This window comes from Sebastes fasciatus, chromosome 2 (assembly GCF_043250625.1).
Source record: "Sebastes fasciatus isolate fSebFas1 chromosome 2, fSebFas1.pri, whole genome shotgun sequence".
Taxonomy (NCBI): domain Eukaryota; kingdom Metazoa; phylum Chordata; class Actinopteri; order Perciformes; family Sebastidae; genus Sebastes; species Sebastes fasciatus.
The window spans coordinates 40,190,728-40,210,457 of record NC_133796.1 but is presented as its reverse complement, the minus strand read 5'-3'; the positions used below and the strand labels follow the sequence as shown (position 1 = coordinate 40,210,457).

Below are 19,730 nucleotides of genomic sequence, written 5' to 3'. Positions count from 1 at the left end.
TTGTCAACTGGTGCATGAGAGGGAGTGGTGTCATTGCTGAAGAACAGCAGTGAGTTGCAAAGTAGCTGTTAATATGATGGAAGAAGAATGCTCTCCTGTTTTACATCAGTGAGCGCTGTTGAAGCCTTAATTCAAGGTGAAACTCGTGCTGAAATGTTTCTAGGTAATGACCGAGTAACATATGGAGGACGGAACCTGCCAAAATAAAAAATAAATAAATAAATAAATGTCTCGATAAATAAATAAATGTCATTCAATGTAGCAAAAATATAAAAAAACATTTATGTAGCCACATTGATAAAATGTGACAAAAGAAATGTAAAAACAAAAGTGTAAAGAAATGTATAAAGAAAAGAATACAGAAATAAATTAGTTTGGGGAAATAAATAAGGGGTGAAATGCAAAGGGAATATTGTGCAGAAATAAATGCATAAATACATAAATAAATACACACATTTTAAAAATAAATAAATAATAAAAATTAATAAATACATTTAAAAAAATTATAAAAATGATAACATGAATAAATAAAAGGAAAAACTAGAGCAAATAAATAAGGGAATTAATACAAAGATAAATATATAAAGAAGCAAATTAAAATGGTAATATCTATTTATGCCACATTTTATCAATCAATTAATGGCTACATTTATTTTTAATATTATTTTTGCTATATTTATTTATTTATTGAGACATTTATTAATTAATTAATTATTTTTTTATTTTGGCAGGTTCCGTCCTCCATAGTAACATTGGCGCTTTAACTTTCACATAAAAGTGTCGTAGGTGCTTAAGCCAAGTTCACACTAAACAAACGTCAGATTGTACACAACCTGATGTCTTGTAATCAGGAGTCTTGTTGAAGTTTTCAAACTATATGACTGACTGTCAACAGGGGGTCACACACTACAAGATCTTTCACCAGGAGGAATCCGCGATGAGGTCTCCAAACTACGTTTTGTCATGGAAACAAGTGAATGAAGTGACACGGGAACGGACATAACAGTAAAAAATAGATGTTTTTGTTCAAGGAATCTGTGGAACTTTCCTTGTAGTCATGCTTGTTGATGTTGTCTTTGGCACATGAGTTCAAAAAATAGCATGTTTCCACACGTCTTTACTGTATTAGCCAGTTTCTGCTAGGCGCAACAACAACTTTGGTCCGTGTTGCACATGCAACACAAGTTCCTCTTGTTAGAGGCGACCAGGCCAGGTTACCCCTCAACCCGTGTGTTGCGCTCTCATTAGCTATAGCTTCCTAGCAGGTCCAGATATTTAGCCTGCTAGATATCTGGAATGTGTCTGTGATGCACCGACGAGCCTCTCAGCTCGCGTCTTTGAACAGTTCACATATGACGCACACGATTTTTCTCAGATTACCTGTCTCATACACTACTGTCAGGATATAGTGACCGTTTAATAAAAATAACTTTTTTTTAATCTGCTCCATTTCTCTCTGCTGCTTTAAGTAACAAAATGCATGTCTGAAAGGGATTGATTAGATTAGATTATGTAATATTATGTAAAAATGAATTACAACAAATTGAGTATTTCTATTAAGTGGGCCATGGACAAACAGGACAAAACTCCACCGGAATCCAGAGCCAGAAAGCTTTCTAGGGTTGGTGGTTCTCTCAAAAAAGGTGAGTGATCACAGCTGCTCAACACACGGGAAAACTCTGAATCATTATTGCCCTTAAATTAATTGTAAATGTCGATATTTTAATAATGATAATAGGTCTTTACAAGCCCAGTGCGCTAAGATGTGGAAGGTGGGGGCGGCCTTGGAGTAGAGGTCAGAGAGGCAGTAAAGTAATGTCAGAATAATGGCCCATTGTATCTGTGAGTAATGTGCTATTGACAGAGCAGTAAAAGGAAAGAGAGGCTCACCCCCAGAGACCAGATGGTGTCCAGGTCCTGGGCTGAAGCCAGATGCTCCTTGGGGATAGTTTTACTCCTCGTCGTTCCAAACGGAGCTCCAGCCAGCAGCTAGTACAAACAAACACAGACCAAGTCAATGCAGTATGATAATAGTACATCCATGACCTTTTATATACTGAAGAGAAACACACAGGTCTCATAGTAGTTAGTTTGATTCCAATGTTTTACCCTGTGAAACAGATTTTGTTAAAAGCTGGCTGCTAGTTTCTTTGCAGGTCATTGTAATTACCTCCGCCAAGGCCAAAGGCCTAGGAAGGAGGTTATGTTTTCACCGGCGTTGGTTTGTTTGTTGGTTTGTTGGTTTGTTGGTTTGTTTGTCTGTTAGCAGGATTACTCCAAAAGTCCTCGATGGATTTGAATGAACGTTTTTGGAGGGGTGAGGTGTGGCACAATGAACAATCCATTCGACTTTAATGGCGATACGGATCATAACCCGGCTTCGGGATTTTTTTTTAATAACTCTGCTTAACCTGTGCATTAACACCACAGGCTTTAAGACATGCGCAGTGTAACTGATGACGCGTCACCCTGCCTCTTTCCTTCTGCCTGCAGAGAGAGGGAAAATTAAACTTCAAATTAAACTCAGTGAAATTACAGTTGAGTTGGACCAAAGCACACTTGGTGATTGTTGGAAAGAGTAACGACGATGGTTTAGGTGAGTTTTGTTTTGTTTCTGTCCAGTTTGAATGAAGTGTTTTACGATGCTCCGCTATGTACAGCTGATCTCAACATAAACACAAATACACGTGAATGATGGCGCAAGCTGAACGGAGATGGGGGCGGAGGTCTGCGCTCTCCGAGTGCCATTCTAGTTATTGATGGCACTATAGACTAGTTATGTCAGTAGCTACATGCTAAATAAAGGAATAGTTCAACAGTTCTATCTGAGCCTGAGATGAGAGGATTGATATCAATCTGTGTATGTTTTTTTTTTTCCGGTCCGCTGCTCGGCTGCACACTGCGTCTCAGTATGCTCCGTTTGCTCTATGTTTTGTTTTTTGTTTTTGTTTAATTGCTGTCTAAATTGTTGCGTCTGTAAGAACTGTCCCTGTGTAAAGTGTAAGATGATGACTGCCCTGAAAACTACGCTTCTGATTCTGTGGATTATTGGCCTCCGTGGACAATGTTTGTCGGTGCAATTTTCAACCGCACACCTGAGTGGCAACATGGACAGGTGTGGCGAGGAGCCGTGCCTCGCACGCTCGTACAGTCGAGAGACTTTGCTGGAGCTACAACCCGAGCTGACACGGGAGATGACATCAAGCCACGTCTACCATTCGATGCTGGATAACATCCCTCAGGAGCTGATCAGAACGAATAGGAAAAAGAAACGAGGAAAAAGAGGGGGTATTCGGAACCGACTACGGCGGAGATTCAATCGGCCACCTCTTCCGTCTATTGTTCTTACAAACCTGCGCTCGCTGAGCAATAAAGTGGATGCGATACGGACATACACAAGGTACTGTAACGAATTTCGTGAGGCATCACTGTTATGCTTCACGGAAAGCTGGCTACAAGCTACAATGCCCGACTCTCTCTTTGAAGTCCCAGGATTCACCCTTGTGCGGGCAGACAGGGATGTGGACTCTGGAAAAACTCGGGGAGGCGGTATTTGCGCGTACATAAATGATCTATGGTGCAGATCGCACTCAGTTAAATATAAGATCTGTGATCCCAATGTAGAAATTCTCGGCATGACGTTACGACCTTTTTATTTACCTAGAGAGTTTGGATGTATACTGCTGTTTGTTGTGTACGCGCCTCCCAGCGGCAAAGCGTCACAGGCGGCCAGCACCATAGCTAACTGTGTTCATGAGCTACAACTCAGCCACCCCGATGCACCGGCTATAGTGGTGGGGGACTTGAACCAGTGCCACTTGGAGACTGTGTTACCTGGGTTCGAACAGTATGTTAAGGACCAGACAAGAAAAGACAATATCCTGGACAAGTGTTTTGTAAACGTTAAAGGTGCCTATGTTTCTAAGTGTAGGCCACCCGTATTAAATTCCGATCATAACGTTGTGCACATGATCCCAGTGTACAAGACCAAACTCAAGCAAAGTAAACCTGAAAAGAAAGTGATAAGGACATGGACAAATGAAAGTAGGGAGCAACTGAAAGCCTGTTTTGATTGGACAAATTGGGAAATCTTTCAGGAGGGATCACTAGAAGAAATGACTACTGTTACAAATGATTATATAAATTTTTTTGTACAGCTGGTTGTCCCAACAAAGGAGATTAAAATCTATCCAAATAATAAATCATATGTGACCAGGGACATAATACAAGTAATAAATACAAGGAAAGTGGCTTTCAAAAACAAAGATTATGGAGCACTTAAACAGACAGGAAAAGAGCTCAAAATCAAATTGAGGAAAGCAAAACTGGCACACAGACAGCTTCTGGAAGATGCCTTTAAAACTAATAACTCTAAAAAGGTGTGGGATACCATGAAATCTATGACAGGAATGTCATCTCCAACTAAACCTATTGTGACAGATAATGAATTTTGCTTTGCCAACGACCTAAACACTTTCTTTACCAGATTTGAATCACTAGATAATTCTGATAAGTGCACTGAAATACTTAAAACTATTATACCAACTACCTCAGACAGAATTGTCATCACTGTCGAAGATGTTAGGAAAAGTTTTCGGTGTACAAATTCCAAGAAAGCTGCTGGACCGGATGAATGCTGCGCTTTCCTTCTGAAGAACTTTGCAACCGAGCTGGCACCAGTGTGGCAACCAGTCTTTCAGGCTTCTGTAGACACGCACACTGTACCTCTGTCATGGAAAACTGCGCACATAAAACCTTTACCCAAAATACCATGTCCTAAAGAACACAAGGATTTTAGACCAATAGCCCTTACCTCAGTGATTATGAAATCTCTAGAAAGAATTCTGCTCCAATATCTTGTCAGTACAACAAAAGACAAACTTGATCCATATCAATTTGCATATAAGCAGGGTTGTGGTACAGAAGACGCTGTTGCCACTCTGGTTCATATTATTACAAAACATTTAGACAAACCAAAAACCTATGCAAGAGCCCTTTTTCTAGACTTTTCATCAGCCTTCAATACAATACAGACAGACATCTTGGTGTCAAAAATGGTCCAGCAGGAACTGAATCCCTATTTGATACACTGGTATGCCTCCTTTCTCACTAACAGAGTTCAAATTGTAAAAATAAATAAAACCCTTTCCACTGCCATCACGACCAACGTCGGGGCCCCTCAGGGTTGCGTGAGTTCAGCTATGCTTTTCACCTTTTACACCGATGACTGTCGTACAAATACACCAAATCAATACATACTAAAGTATTCTGATGGTGCGGTTGAGCGACACCATGTGAAGACGTGTCAGGCTGAGCGCTTCACCAAACTTGACTTATCAAAGCAGAAATACATTCTCGACCAGTGTAAAGTGTCTCTGTTTAATTATAAGTGAAAGGGGAAGATAAAATAGCACTAGAAGCAGAGTTGTAACGTTAGTTTAGAACTTGACGGACCATGCCGCGCCACAAGACACAAGAAGCTAGCATGCCCGCAGCTAGCAAGGAGAGCACGGGCGAAGTAGCTGGCAGTGGCCAAGAGGCGATTCTCCGTGAGATAAGGACACTGAAAGTGGAGCTACTCTTGAAAATTGACGAGAAGGCAGAGACTCAAGCCACTGAGATCAGAAATCAGTGTGGACAGTTAAGAGGAGAATTTAAAAATGCGATGGAGCAGTCAAACATGAAGACCACGGCACTGGAAGCCCGGGTGTCCGATATGGAGGAAGCAGGGAACGAACACTCAGACGCTATAACCTGCCTTCAACAAGAGGTAGCCCAGCTGAAGCGCGACGTTACCAGCCTGGAGCAGAAGAATGAGGACTTGGAGGCTAGATCCCGTCGCTGCAATTTGCGCATAATCGGTGTGAAGGAGAGACGAGAGGATGGAAAACATGTTCCAGAATTTGTTTCACAACTGCTTATGGACTCTCTTGGGCTGGATAAAGCTCCTCTGTTGGACCGGGCACACCGCACTTTACGGGAAAGACCGGGAGATGACCAGCCAGCGAGAGCACTGATAGTGCGGTGCCACTACTTTCAGGAACGGGAGTTGCTGATGAAGACGGCCATACAGAAAAAAGAGATTGTTACTCCAGATGGTGAAAGAATACGCATTCAACCCGACTACACCCAGAAGATCACCAAACAACGGGCTGCCTTCAACGAGGTGCGCGGTGAGCTGCGGCGTCTCGACGGAGTACGCTACGGCTTGTTTTACCCAGCGGAGCTGAGAATCACGACCACGGAGGGGATCAGACGGAGCTTCAAGGACGCCAAGGTAGCCATGGAGTTTGTGAAGGGGAAGCTAAAGTCATAAAATGAATGGATATTGGTGTACTACATGTTGGCCATTATATAACAGTGAACTACGTTTGAGTAATGTAAATGGCCATACACCGAGGCGACGAAAGAGGGATACAGCTAGTCTAACATAGATGGACAGCTTGGACAGTAGCCTGTTATTTATTTATTTAATTTTTTGGGGGTTTTGAAAGTTTTCTACTCAAAGATGAAGGTAGGCTGTTATTCAACCTTCTCACTTATGTTTGTTTAATTGAGGTTTTGGCATGTTTAAAATAGTGTGAGAAGCATAATCCTATCATAAGTCTGTTCGTTTTTGTTTTATTTGATATACCACCCACAGTTAAGGTGAGGTGATGGATGGGATACCTGGCTAGGGAGTTTTGTACTCCAAAATGATGATAATTTGGTGAAAGCCCCATTACTGCTTATGTTTTACATTTTGGAAAGGCTACTTAAAGGCTACTTAAAGGGACTGTTATGATAATAAGAGTAACTTTGTTAAAGAGAAATTCAAATTCGTTTTTGAAATAATATTTTCAATGATAGTTTTGGTTGAAGCTCAAGCCTGTTGGAGGAGTTGCTTGGGAAGTAGGTTAGGAGTTGTAGCTGTAGGTAGGCTACTGGCAGCCTCCCGTTTGGAGGCCAGCCTAATGTTATATGTATGTTGTTGTTATTATTATTATTATTGTTTTATGGTATGTTTGTATCCCACCCCCACCCCAACACTTCAGGGAGCCCACAATGCGATACATTTGAAAAGAGCAAGGAATGGTGGATAGAAATAACACTGTTGTGATGAGTTGGAACTGTCGTGGTCTTAACCATCCGATTAAACGAAGTAAAATATTTTCCCACATCACCAAACAGAAAGCGGAGATAGTTTACTTACAAGAAACTCATCTCCTCCCAAAAGACCACAATAAACTACTCAGAGATGGCTTTTCCAAAATTTTCCATTCAAAATTTACAGCAAAGAGTCGAGGTACAGCCATCCTTATACATAGAGATGTTGTGTTTGAAGAGTCAAAAGTAATTACAGACAAGGATGGGAGATTTGTGATTGTACAGGGGAAGCTGTTCAATTTACCTGTAGTGTTGGTAAATGTATACGCCCCCAATTGGGACAACGTGAAATTCCGTCAAGATGACCATTCTACCTAGACTTCTCTTCCTGTTTCAGAATGTTCCTGTGTTTATTGCAAAATCTTTTTTTAAGAGTTTGGATAAATACATATCTTCCTTTATTTGGAACAAAAACATTCCTAGAATTAGAAAAGCATATCTAGAGAGACCGAAAGATGCGAGGGGACTGGCACTGCCAAATTTTCTGCATTATTACTGGGCTTCCAACATTCATAAAGTTATTCACTGGGTATCAAGTTTCTATGAGGGCACAGGACTATTATGGGCTGAGATGGAACAATTTGTTTGCAATCCAGTATCCTTACCATCAATGCTTTGTGCACCACTACCTCTCAGCAAAAAAAGGCAGACAGTCAACCCCATTGTAAATGGCTCACTGAAAATATGGTCCCAGTTTAGGTCACATTTCAAACATAAACAGGCTCTCACTTTGCTACCTATCGTATCTAACGGGCTATTTCCACCTTCATTAATAGACTCTGCATTCCAGTTATGGTTCAGGAAGGGGCTATGATGTATAAGGGATCTTTTTCAAAATAATAACTTTATGTCTTTTGAGCACATTGTTAGAGAACATGACATACCTAAATCTAATTTTTTCAGGTATTTGCAAGTGCGCAGTCTAGTCAGAAAGCTTTTTGTTTCCTTCCCATCTCGCCCGACAAATGTTTGGATTGAGGAATTTTTAGATTTGGATCCTCTTGAACGTGGTCTGATATCTAGACTGTACAGTGAAATTCAAAGGGTGGCATCGCCTTCACTGAACCATCTCAGGGAACAATGGGGTAAAGACTTCGGAGCGGTTATTTCAGATAAAGTTTGGCGGTTTGCAATTGAACGGATCCATTCAACATCTATCTGTGTAAAACATGGATTACTACAATTTAAGATTATTCACAGACTCCACCTTTCAAAAAGCAAACTCGCAAAGATGTTCCCAGGAACAGATCCAACTTGCTCCCGTTGCCATCAAGACGATGCCACCCTTTATCACATGTTTTGGACTTGCCCAGCCCTGGTTCCACTCTGGACCGCTATCTTTGAAACCTTTTCATACATTTGTGGTAAAGAAATACAGCCAGACCCAACAATTGCAATATTTGGGGTAGCTCCTCCAGAAGTCTCACTGTCATTGGTTCAAGCTGATGCAGTGGCTTTTTCCTCACTGCTAGCGCGAAGGCTAATACTACTACAGTGGAAATCCAACAATTCACCGACGCATTCTCAATGGATAGAAAGTGTAATGACATATTTAAAGCTAGAGAAACTTAGATACTCAACAAGAGGCTTATCTAAGAGGTTTTTCAAAGTGTGGCGGCCTTTTCTCTTTTACTTTGAACATGAATATGTATCTAAACAGCAGATGTAGGCTCCCCTGATCCCCCTCTCCCATCCCCCACCCACACGTGCACACACACACACACACACTCTCAAAATCCACATTCACACAAGTATGGATGTATAATGTATGTTATTTTAGTAGTGTTCCACAATTTTTTTTTTATTTTTTTTTTCTTTCTCTCTAGTATTTTAGTTACGTATGTACTTGTCTGATATGTTGTGCACCTTATATTGTTTGGTATGTTGTTTTGACTATGTACTTTGAAAAATTTAATAAAAAGATTTACACTAAAGTATTCTGATGATACGGCTATAATATCCCTGTTAAGTCACTCGGACAACCCTGAGCTGCACCAACATGGCGTGAACAAAATGGTCGAGTGGAGTGACAGTAATGCTCTTCAGATTAACACAAAGAAAACGGAAGAAATTGTATTTGGTTCACCATCTGATTCTCATAAAGTTCCTATTGTTATTCATAACGAAAAAATCCTGCAGGTATTTTCATATAAATATTTGGGAGTAATGATTGATCATCTGCTATCTTGGAAAGACCACATTGAATTTGTCTGTAAAAAGACAAAACAAAGAATTTACTTTCTCCGCCGCCTCAGGTCTTTTGGGGCGAGTAAACAAATTCTTCTATTGTTTTTTACTTCTGTGATTATGAGTGTTCTACAGTATTGTTATACTACATGGTACAAGAATTTGTCAACTACTTTAAAGTCAAAACTGCTCCAACAAATGAAAATCTGCTCAAAGATTGTTGGTCAACCCCTTGAGAAACTCTATGAATCAGCCTATCATAATAACATCTTAAGGCTAGCTAACAACATTGTCTCTAACCCCAATCATGTTTTGAACAGTGAATATCAACTGTTACCATCGAATCGGAGATACAGGGTTCCACGATTTAATAAGGTTAGACTGAAGCACTCTTTTTTGCATCAGTCAATCCTTAAACTAAATATGGAGCCTAATCCCAGATCAAATGTGCGTTAAAGGGCCCTGAATATTGTCTTCTGTGATTGTAATGTTTAAATGTTTGTATCCTTGTTTATTGTCTTTGTCCTTTCTGTGATGTTGCAAACGGAGCTGCTGTTATGCAAAACAAATTTCAGACCTGTCTGATAATAAAGTATAAAGTAAAGTATAAAGTATGTGTAAATACAGAGCTGGAGTCAGGCTGTGGCCTGGCCTAGCTTAGCATAAAGACTGGAGGCAGGAGGAAACAGCTTGCTTGATCCTGTCCTACCAACACCTCTAAACACTTAACTGACTGTATCTGGCAAATATAGGGCTATTAAAGTTAACGTGATAATAATGCAAAGTCGTTTCAATGCCACTAATTTATTTAACGCATTAACGCAACTTACGATTTTTAGGTTGGCTCAGTTTTTTTTAAACTGAAAAACCTAAGGAATCCATCGGTACCAACCATGTCATAGCTTGTTGTGATGAGGCTAAATAAACTTACGCTAAATTTTGGCAAGGAAAAACTAGCACAGTTATTTTCAAAGGGGTCCCTTGACCTCTGACCTCCAGATATGTGAATGTAAATGGGTTCTATGGGTACCCACGAGTCTCCCCTTTACAGACATGCCCACTTTATGATAATCACATGCAGTTTGGGGCAAGTCATAGTCAAGTCAGCACACTGACACACTGACAGCTGCTGTTGCCTGTTGGGCTGCAGTTTGCCATGTTATGATTGGAGCATATTGTTTTATGCTAAATGCAGTACCTGTGAGGGTTTCTGGACAATATCTGTCATTGTTTTGTGTTGTTAATTGATTTCCAATAATAAATATATACATACATTTGCATAAAGCAGCATATTTACCCACTCCCATGTTGATAAGAGTATTAAATACTTCACAAATCTCCCTTTAAGGTACATTTTGAACAGATCAAAAATATGTGATTAATTTGCGATTGACTATTTTAATAATTGATTGACAGCCCTACTGTCAACCCATGATGCTACACATAACTGCTTGGCAGAATACAGAAGAATAAACTGTCATTCATCAATAATAACTCCCCAATAACCCATCGATTGTTTTCACATTCCTGTTTATAGATTACACAATCAACCATCCTCTCCAGCCTCGGTAACATAATTCACAGCACGAAACAAACACGGACATCAAACCTGACAGAACATCCACAAGGCTTCATGTCGGATGATATTACTCACTGAGCAGAGGTGAGATAAAGGAGGGATGTGGTGGGTTAGTCCCAGTAAGGAGACGTAGAAGAAATAAACGGGGGGATAAGATTAGGCATTGGGAATGATAGGATGAGTAATGTCTGGGGAAATTGCTTGTGTCTGCATGTCAGTGACAAACATAAATCCAGCGGCAATGTTTTCCTGTCGTTTGTTCCGGTCTACAGTTAGTGCTTTAACTGGTTGAAGCCGAAGCTGCTGGAGAATCACCAGGCTACAAGCTCCACCTTAAAGGATCCTCCGATCATGAACATATAAACTAAACAGAGAAGCCAACACAGAATCTAAGGATTAAATATACAATATAACATAAATAATGATGCAAGGGGTTTGTATTTTACTCTAAAGGAAATAGGCCAGAAAATTCTACATTTAAGATAAATCAGTTGTGATCCAACTGGAGGGTGTGTGTGTTTTTTAATTAGCACTTGAGTGACCAAAAAAATTAGTAATAACACTAAGCAATTAGTTTTACCATTAGTTAGATATATTTGGAGTTTTTAATAAGATATATTTGAATTAAAGAAAGTCATAGTAGAGCTTTTTAAAGGAGTGTCTGAAGTAAGTTCATTCATCAGCTGACAAAAAGGGGAATGTTTGTGGACTTTTTGGGAGAGCAGCAGAGGATCTTTTAATCTTTTCCCCTTACCTCATATTTCTACTTTATTTCTGTATCTTCCACACCAACACATTCTCACTCCCAACTAGGGATGTCAATAATTAACTGTTTAACCGTTAACGCTATTGGTTAAAACGGTTAAAAGAAATGTTAATAATTATCTCAAAAGCTGAGCGGCTCAGAGGAGCGGCTCGTCTCTTTAAGGAGAAAAGCTGGTCCACCTTAAGAGGCGGAGCCGGAGTTGCAGGATACAGAAAGTCGGCTCCGGTCTCTCCAGCTCGCTTGAGCGGAGCGGAGGAGTTGTAGTTTCGTAGCATTTATTCAGCGACAAATACACTGTACACACACTGCTACACCTACGTTCACAGCTAGAACGCCACCAACAACCTCACACTCACCGGTCTGTCGGAAACTCGCACAAGTTACGCGGACTACGTGTGCGGCGGCAGCGAGCACGAAGCCTCCGGCAATGCTAGAGCTGCTAACGTAGCAGAAATACACACATACACACACTGTTTGTTGGTCACTCGCTAAAGTTATGCCGCGCAGACAGAGTGTCGTTACGCCGGGCAGACGCACAGCTTACAACCTGCTGAACTGAACTAAATGTGTGGTGGAGACTTTTACTGGGAAAGTGGCTGCATGTCCGCAACACTACACGCATCATCGTAGCTGCTAAGTTAACGCTCCCGGACGGTGAACTGGAGACTCCGTCAACGAATATCTGTTGTACTCCTGCAGCTGGTATACTGCTGCATGCGAGGCACAAATCTTGCCGGTTAACGGTTAATAATCGGTTAACAAGGTCGGTTATCGGTTAAGAACATTTTTCAAAATGAGCATTGACCATTGGAGATCGACACACGGGGTAGCCTACCCTCTTGCGTTACTTTTGGATGGACCAAGGACGGCGTGTCAAGGTATGCTCGTTGCACGTATAGTGTCCTTTCAAAATAAACTTTAATTTTCACAGGAAGTTGAGTTTAGGCAACACAACCAGTTAGTTAGGGTTAGGAAACGGTCGTGGTTGACGTTGGGTGACTCACGGGACGGACAATACCGACGAGTCACGTGACTTAAGACTGATGTGACAAAATAAGTCAAAGTTAATTTTAGTTTCACGCGGGACACGAACACCAGTCTCCTGGTTGGAAGTCTGGTGTTTGTTTGATCCAGCCACCACTCCTCCTGCCCAGCCTGAACGGTCTCTCGCTCTATTAATACTACGTCACTTGCTCCGACCACTGAATAACACCGCAGATGGGTTTACTTTGGAGTTAGCTGAAAGCCTGATTCGTCACATAGCCTATTTTTGCTAAAGGGTACCTCCGTGCGTTGGTTTCCGATTCCGAGGGGCGCTGACCAAACGGCGGTATTTGACGAGTTGGGAGTGAGAACGGGTTGTCCACACATCAGATTTACAGACTTGAATGAGCACAAGTGTTTACATATTTACACTGCACTCTTTGGCAAGGCTGTTTGGAGGAATCGTCAACACACCTGGCCATGCGATGCTATACCCTGGTGTCCAGGCAACGTTATAAAGCATCATCCGATACAATTTATATGTATTCATATTATTTAGAATCATGGGCGGTGTATCCGTCAGCAGAGCTGCTGCCTTGGCCCGGTTCATTCATTCAGTGGCTGTAATAGGCATTTATTTAACGAATCTGTATTCAAAAATAGAGTAGAATAACAATTAATTTGGCCATTGCAGCTAATTCCATGTCCATACTGTTTTACTTTTTTCTAGCGAGCTAACGTCAGCTCTCCTCCCGGTGAAGTAGTCTCCTGGCGGCGAGGAGTGAGGCAGAGGGACCGTGACCCGGCGCTGTCCGCTGTTGGGCTCATTTTCTGTACTATGGTGGAATTAGCAAGGTAGCTAGCTAACTAGCCAGTCGCTTAATTAGTTAACAATTTAATGCTTCATCCTCACACTCTTGTCACAGCGTAGGAAAGCACAGTGCTATCACCAGATGAGTCACAACTTTTTTCACCTCATTTTCTGCACAGCATGGTGGAATTAGCAAGCTAAGCTAGCTAAGCAGCCAGCCGTCCGACCAGCGGGCTGGTGGCCAACGGCAGCGCTGTCAAGATAAATTGAGAGCGTATAAATAAAGAAATATAGTTAACTATCGCTCAGTAAAGTCAGTCAAAAAGAGAGTCGTACAATATCGGCAAAGCTTTTCAGAGACGGAGAGAAAGAGTTGCTAATAGTTTAGCCTTCTGCTAACAGCAGCCAACAGCTCACGGCTGCTGTTAGCAGAAGGCTAAATAATAGCAACATTTACACTCCATGTCTGAAACGTTTCACCGATATTGTAGCTCGCTAGAGCCTCGAATAACAGTTTGTCATCTCAAATGTCTGTGATATCTGGATTCTGGCACTACAAGATGACATTGTGTAACTTTAGCCCACTGCCAGTGTTAGCCTCCAGTCTTTCCTTTGTTTAGCCTCCAGCTAACACCGTGATATAATCATGACGTCGACACAAAAAGGGTCTATGGAAAACTAACGGTTCTTTGGAGGGCCCGGCTTTTTCAAAAAGTGTCATTTTTTCGCACTATATCATAAATCCCTGTTAAGCCTACGATTCCCATCTGATATGCAGTATTGTATAGTATAGAGTGTCAAAGACTTGCTGACCTCTGGTAGGACGATGAAGGCTCCAGTCATGATGGTGAGGACGATGTTGATCCCGAACAACCAGCGGAGGAAGATAAAGTAGGAGGCCACGCCCGACCCAAAGTGACCTCAACGAGAAAGAGATAGTAACAGTAACAGATATTAAACAAAAGAAATGAAAGCATTTAGGACATTATCCAGTAATTATAATTACTTTGATTAATACTGTAGAGCAAACAGAGGACTCACTTTCAATTTTCTTGATCCTCACTTCCCAGGGAATGAACAGAACCACGATGTTGTAAAGCACACGGGAAAGTTTCTTCAGCAGCTACAGGAGGAGAAACCGGGGTGTAAAGAAACCTCTGACTGACACACACCTCCACAATGGGAAGCAATAATGTGGTATACTGTGAATATATTTAACCATCTAGTAATAATTTGAGATAAACTCTTTTGCTGTTCATATCTGATCAGTTTGGATGAAGAAAACAATTCATAGTAATAATAATGATAATACATTACATTTTTAGAGGGCTTTTCAAGATATGCAAACACTTTACATGGTAAACTACCGTAGGTGATTTAAAACCCTAGAAAACTAAAACAGTGTATAAGTGCATAATTGAGAAGAACATAAAATCATATCTATACCGTGAATCATATCTAATAGCTATATGAGCATGCAGAAATGTTAAAAGTAGCCCGGCCGCAGTAAATGGCATACGAATGACACGGTAAATAAGAATGCGGGTCTTTCTTTTGGCGAGTCATTTGTAAGCCGTGTGGTCTGTATTGACTGCAATGTAAACGTATCCACCTAAATATGCTACGCTCAGGGCTAGTGACGTAGAATAAAAACTGAGAAAGACTGCTTACAGCGGGTGTGAGAGGAAGTGGATGGATTGGCGTCAGATTTATGTCGTACGTCGCGTTTATGAAACATGCTCACGAGCAAATCATATTATTCACACGCGCAGATATTAAATGCCACTTGCACAATATAAGTCATTGCACACCAATTCAACAACCAAGAGTTGTACAAGCAGCTGCAAGATGTGCATATAAAACTACATCTATAACTATATAGACCTATGATTATAGAACTAAGCAGCAAGTGCAAAGAACGGCCACCGCACGCGAGAGAGCGGCTGCTTGGCGAGCGCTGGAGGGTATTCACGCTCACACGGGTCACGAGTTCAGTTATGCTCATGCGAATCGACCTGACTTTTGACAATTTGGGGTCGGAAACCAACGGAGGCACTGGCCCTCTTATGATTGGTCCCTATGAACGCGATCACACCCCACAGGCTGCTGTATGTCACGTCCGCCCGTTGGAGAGGCAAGATCCGCTAGAATCGACTGTTACTTGATTCTGAATTTTTTCATGACATGTGGTCTGTTATAAACATGAGAAACTGAAGATGATCATAGTTGCTTATTGGAATTAAAAATGTAGATTTTCTATATCTATTATATTGTTATAAAGCCACCAGAGACCTGTACTACGAAGCAGGATTTGGCGTTATAGCGAGGTAACTTCAGGGTTTTCTGTCCTACGAAGGTGGTTCTTCTTACCGGGGTAGATCACCATGGTAACTGATGCGGAACACCTAACCTGCTCAGGAGCAGGTTATGTTCCAGATAAGCGATCAGCTCGTATAAAAGCACCGCTTCTGACCAATCAGAGCTGAGTGCGCGGATCGTATGGTAATATTACACACATATGAAGAAGTTTAAGTCAAAATCCAGGCTAATAACAACACAGTTTAAACTGACAGATGCAGGAAGGACAGCTGGATTTATGCTGTGGGTGTTTACCGCTTTGAATTATGTTTTTATATTTATTTTCTTTACTTGGTCTTGAGTCCGTTTCACACCGCTGGAGACAGGGACGCAGCTGAAAGAAGGTTGAAATAAAAAATACTTCTTCGTAATGGTCTAATATAGCTTACTCTTCCTTTGTAAAATGACTTGTCCATGTCTGTGATTGGTCAGATGCTGCAAACACCGCCTCATTCATGTGAACGCGCTCACAGCCAGACGGAGAAACCCTGGGTTGATTTACCGAGTTGATAACCACCGCCGTAGGACCGCTTAGCGGGATCTCGGTACTTAGGGTTAGTGAAGCCAGATAATGAGAAGATACCCTGGGTATGTTGAACTCGCTTCGTAGTACAGGCCTCTGGTTGCTTGTTATTGTATTAATAATTAAATCAATTAATTTATAAAATAAACAAGACTATGAGAATATGATACGCTGAATGGACCTCCTTATGTCATGCTATTTATACGCCTTCCCATGAGATAGAAGCCATGTTGACAGACATTAATAACATTTGTGTTTGTAGAGCTGTGTCGTGTCTTCCATAATAACTTTGTATCAAGTTAATGACAAAATACATAATTAGTCATTGCCTTTCAAAATAACACATATGAGCCTTCTCTGATCTGGTGCTCTATACACTCAGATCTGCGGTTGTGGATCGATGTAGCCGGATCTCTTATTCTGGTATTAGTTTTCTCATATGTGTCGTTCATTTTCAATCCCCTAGTGCAGGGGTCAGCAACCTTTACTATCAGAAGAGCCATTTTAGGCAAAACATTCTGTCCGCAAAAAACTTTTGAGCATTGTGATGAAGGTAACACAGTTTATAGTCTAAGTATATATAATATAAGTCTAATGCAGTGAGGGCCAAAGTGCAAATGTACTGCGGAGTACTCGGGCCACATTGAGGGAAAAAAATCGGAGATCTCCAGAATAAAGTCATAATATTTCGAGAATAGTCATAACTTTACGAGAAAAAAAGTCGTAATATTATGAGAATAAAGTCATAACTTTACAAGAAAAAAAAGTCGTAATATTATGAGAATAAATTCATAACTTTACGAGAAAAAAAGTCGTAATATTACAAGAATAAAGTCATAACTTTACGAGAAAAAAAGTCATAATATTACAAGAATAAAGTCATAACTTTACAAGAAAAAAGTCGTAATATTATGAGAATAAATTCATAACTTTACGAGAAAAAAAGTCGTAATATTACAAGAATAAAGTCATAACTTTACGAGAAAAAAAGTCGTAATATTACAAGAATAAAGTCATAACTTTACGAGAAAAAAAAGTCGTAATATTAGGAGAATAAAGTCAGAAGTTTACGGAAAAAAAGAAAATAACACGTAAAATTACCACTTTATAATATTATGACTTTATTCTCGTAATATTATGACTTTATTCTCCAAATCTCCGATTTATTTTTCTTCCTCAATGTGGCCCTAATATGCCGTCGTACCATCGTACCATAGACCTACAACAATGATAAATAAAAATGTAAACAAAAAACAGTTATTTATTTCCACTCATTTTTTTGTTATAAATCCACAAGGAGCCACTGGAGAGGAGCTAAAGAGCCGCATGTGGCTCTGGAGCCGCAGCTTGCTGACCCCTGCTCTAATGTTTTCTATGAATGAGTTTGTGTTAAATTTAGGCACAAAAACTAAGAGGTTGGGCAAAAGTTTATGGTCATGGATAAAAGAAACCAACATTGACAATTGGCTTGGAACAGAGGTGTAACTATAACCCTTCTGAGGCATAAAGTATTAGTAGTAGTCATTTTTAGTTTCTGGAGAGGACAGTCTCTGGTCTACAATCACAACAGCTGTCTCAGATGACATTACTTTAACTTTATGTTATTACATTGCTGATACATTATAAGTGTTCAAACACATTGCCACATAGTTTGCATTACTCAGGATATAATTTTGTAGCACATATCCATGTTGTCCACATAGGAACAGAAACAATGTGACTCTGTGAAGCTCTTCACATCTAGTGATGTGATGAAAAAATTAAATCTAAACTGAGATGAGTATTAATCAAGATAAGGTCAGCTGGACCAATAATTCTGATTTTCAATTAACTGGGATCCAAACTATAAAATTAATAACTCATCATCAGACTGCTCACTAAAAGTCAATTTATTCTAATGGAGCCTGAGCAGCCTGAACATTTTAATTAAACTGAGCTATTACAACAGGCTATAAATTCACTCATGCTGCTGTGCTACAGCTGCATAGCTCTCTTCCTCTCCGTATATGAGTGCATTTTAATACACAGAGATAAATAAGATAAAGTTATCTACAGCGTGTGCGTGTTCAGCTTGCGGGAGGAAAAAAAGCTTTGTTGAAATCCGAACTCAGCAGCCTGCACAAATGAAAATCCAACATGTTTTATTATTCTGGCTCTGATCGTCAAGTTACTGCAGTGCAGTGAAATAACAGAAAGAAGCTCCTCTCAGCATACAGTCAACAGAGTGAATGGAGTTGTGGCTGTACGGTGTCGAGCACATATTTCATTGAATTTGCCCACAGTGACAACCTGGAGGATGGAGGATGTCAAGTCAGTCAGAGCAGAGCCATCTTTGTTATTTTGAACTTCACTTTTCTGCGGCACCTTTGCAACGTCGTAAATAAACACACAAGTTCTTATATTCCACAATCTGTCTCTGTGGCTGCTGGAGATTTGGGAAAAGATGGGTTCATTTCATGTTGTGCCTCGTCCACCCCTTGGCAGGGCATAACCACCATGCTCAATGGATCTAAAAACATGGTATCCTCATACAACGATTAATTTGATATCTTACAAAAAGTAATTTTGTAATTAATCGCACGGTCTCCAAGAATGTCCAGCAACACAAGTCATCCGACCCGGTCTACACGGTAAGGCGTATAAATACCACGACATTACATGGACATTCTGTGTGTCGTGAGTACGCATTTTTGCATGTCATTTGCACGCCGCTTTTCGAGTGTCATTTGTACACCACGTAAACGTCCACAGTTAAGAAAACCACTAACTTAGGTTCTGGCAAGAAAACCACTTAGTTAGGGTAAGGGAAAACGTCATGTTTGGGCTTCAAATAATACTTACAGCACACAAAACGCCTCGCGCATTATCGTGGCATTTATGCGCCTTTTCATGCAAACAGGTTGAGCGATCGGTGTAACTTAGTAAGCCCCTGCAGTGTTTAAGCAACAAAACTACTAAGTTAGGTTTAGGAAAAGATCGTGGTTAGTATAAGTACATTTGAAATACTTGGTTAAGTTTTGACATGTCAGTAAATCAACTGTATGTCGTCATATTTTATGACGCCATCACCCTAAAAAAAAAGAAGGAAAAAATATTAGCAATTAGCAAAAATGTGTGTATGAAAGGCTAAACGCCAACAAATATGAATTGAAGCAGAATATTTTGTTAGATAAAACATGTTGTGAATTTGAGAAATGATTACATCTATCTTTTTTCAATACATTTTTTGGACTTCACAACGCTCTGGAGTTATTGGAAATGTTTAGATCACAGGATCACTGGAATCTAATTCTAAAAATAGTATAATACTAATAATATTAGTGTAGCCTGATCTTTATCTGCAACTGTGCAGAAACACTGGGTTTTAACAGAATCA

The 19,730-nt window shown here is 40.4% G+C and overlaps 1 protein-coding gene across 1 annotated transcript in view; it reads right to left on the bottom strand.

Annotated features, from left to right (window-relative positions):
- The window catches only part of tmc3 (transmembrane channel like 3), a 54,407-nt gene that overhangs the window by 25,012 nt on the left and 9,665 nt on the right, over positions 1 to 19,730 (bottom strand). The window contains exons 4-6 of the mRNA XM_074623818.1: positions 14,515 to 14,596; positions 14,287 to 14,393; positions 1,891 to 1,989 (exon numbers count right to left, since the gene is read on the bottom strand). Of these exons, the coding sequence (XP_074479919.1) occupies positions 1,891 to 1,989; positions 14,287 to 14,393; positions 14,515 to 14,596 (288 nt within the window). The remainder of the gene's footprint in view (positions 1 to 1,890; positions 1,990 to 14,286; positions 14,394 to 14,514; positions 14,597 to 19,730) is intronic.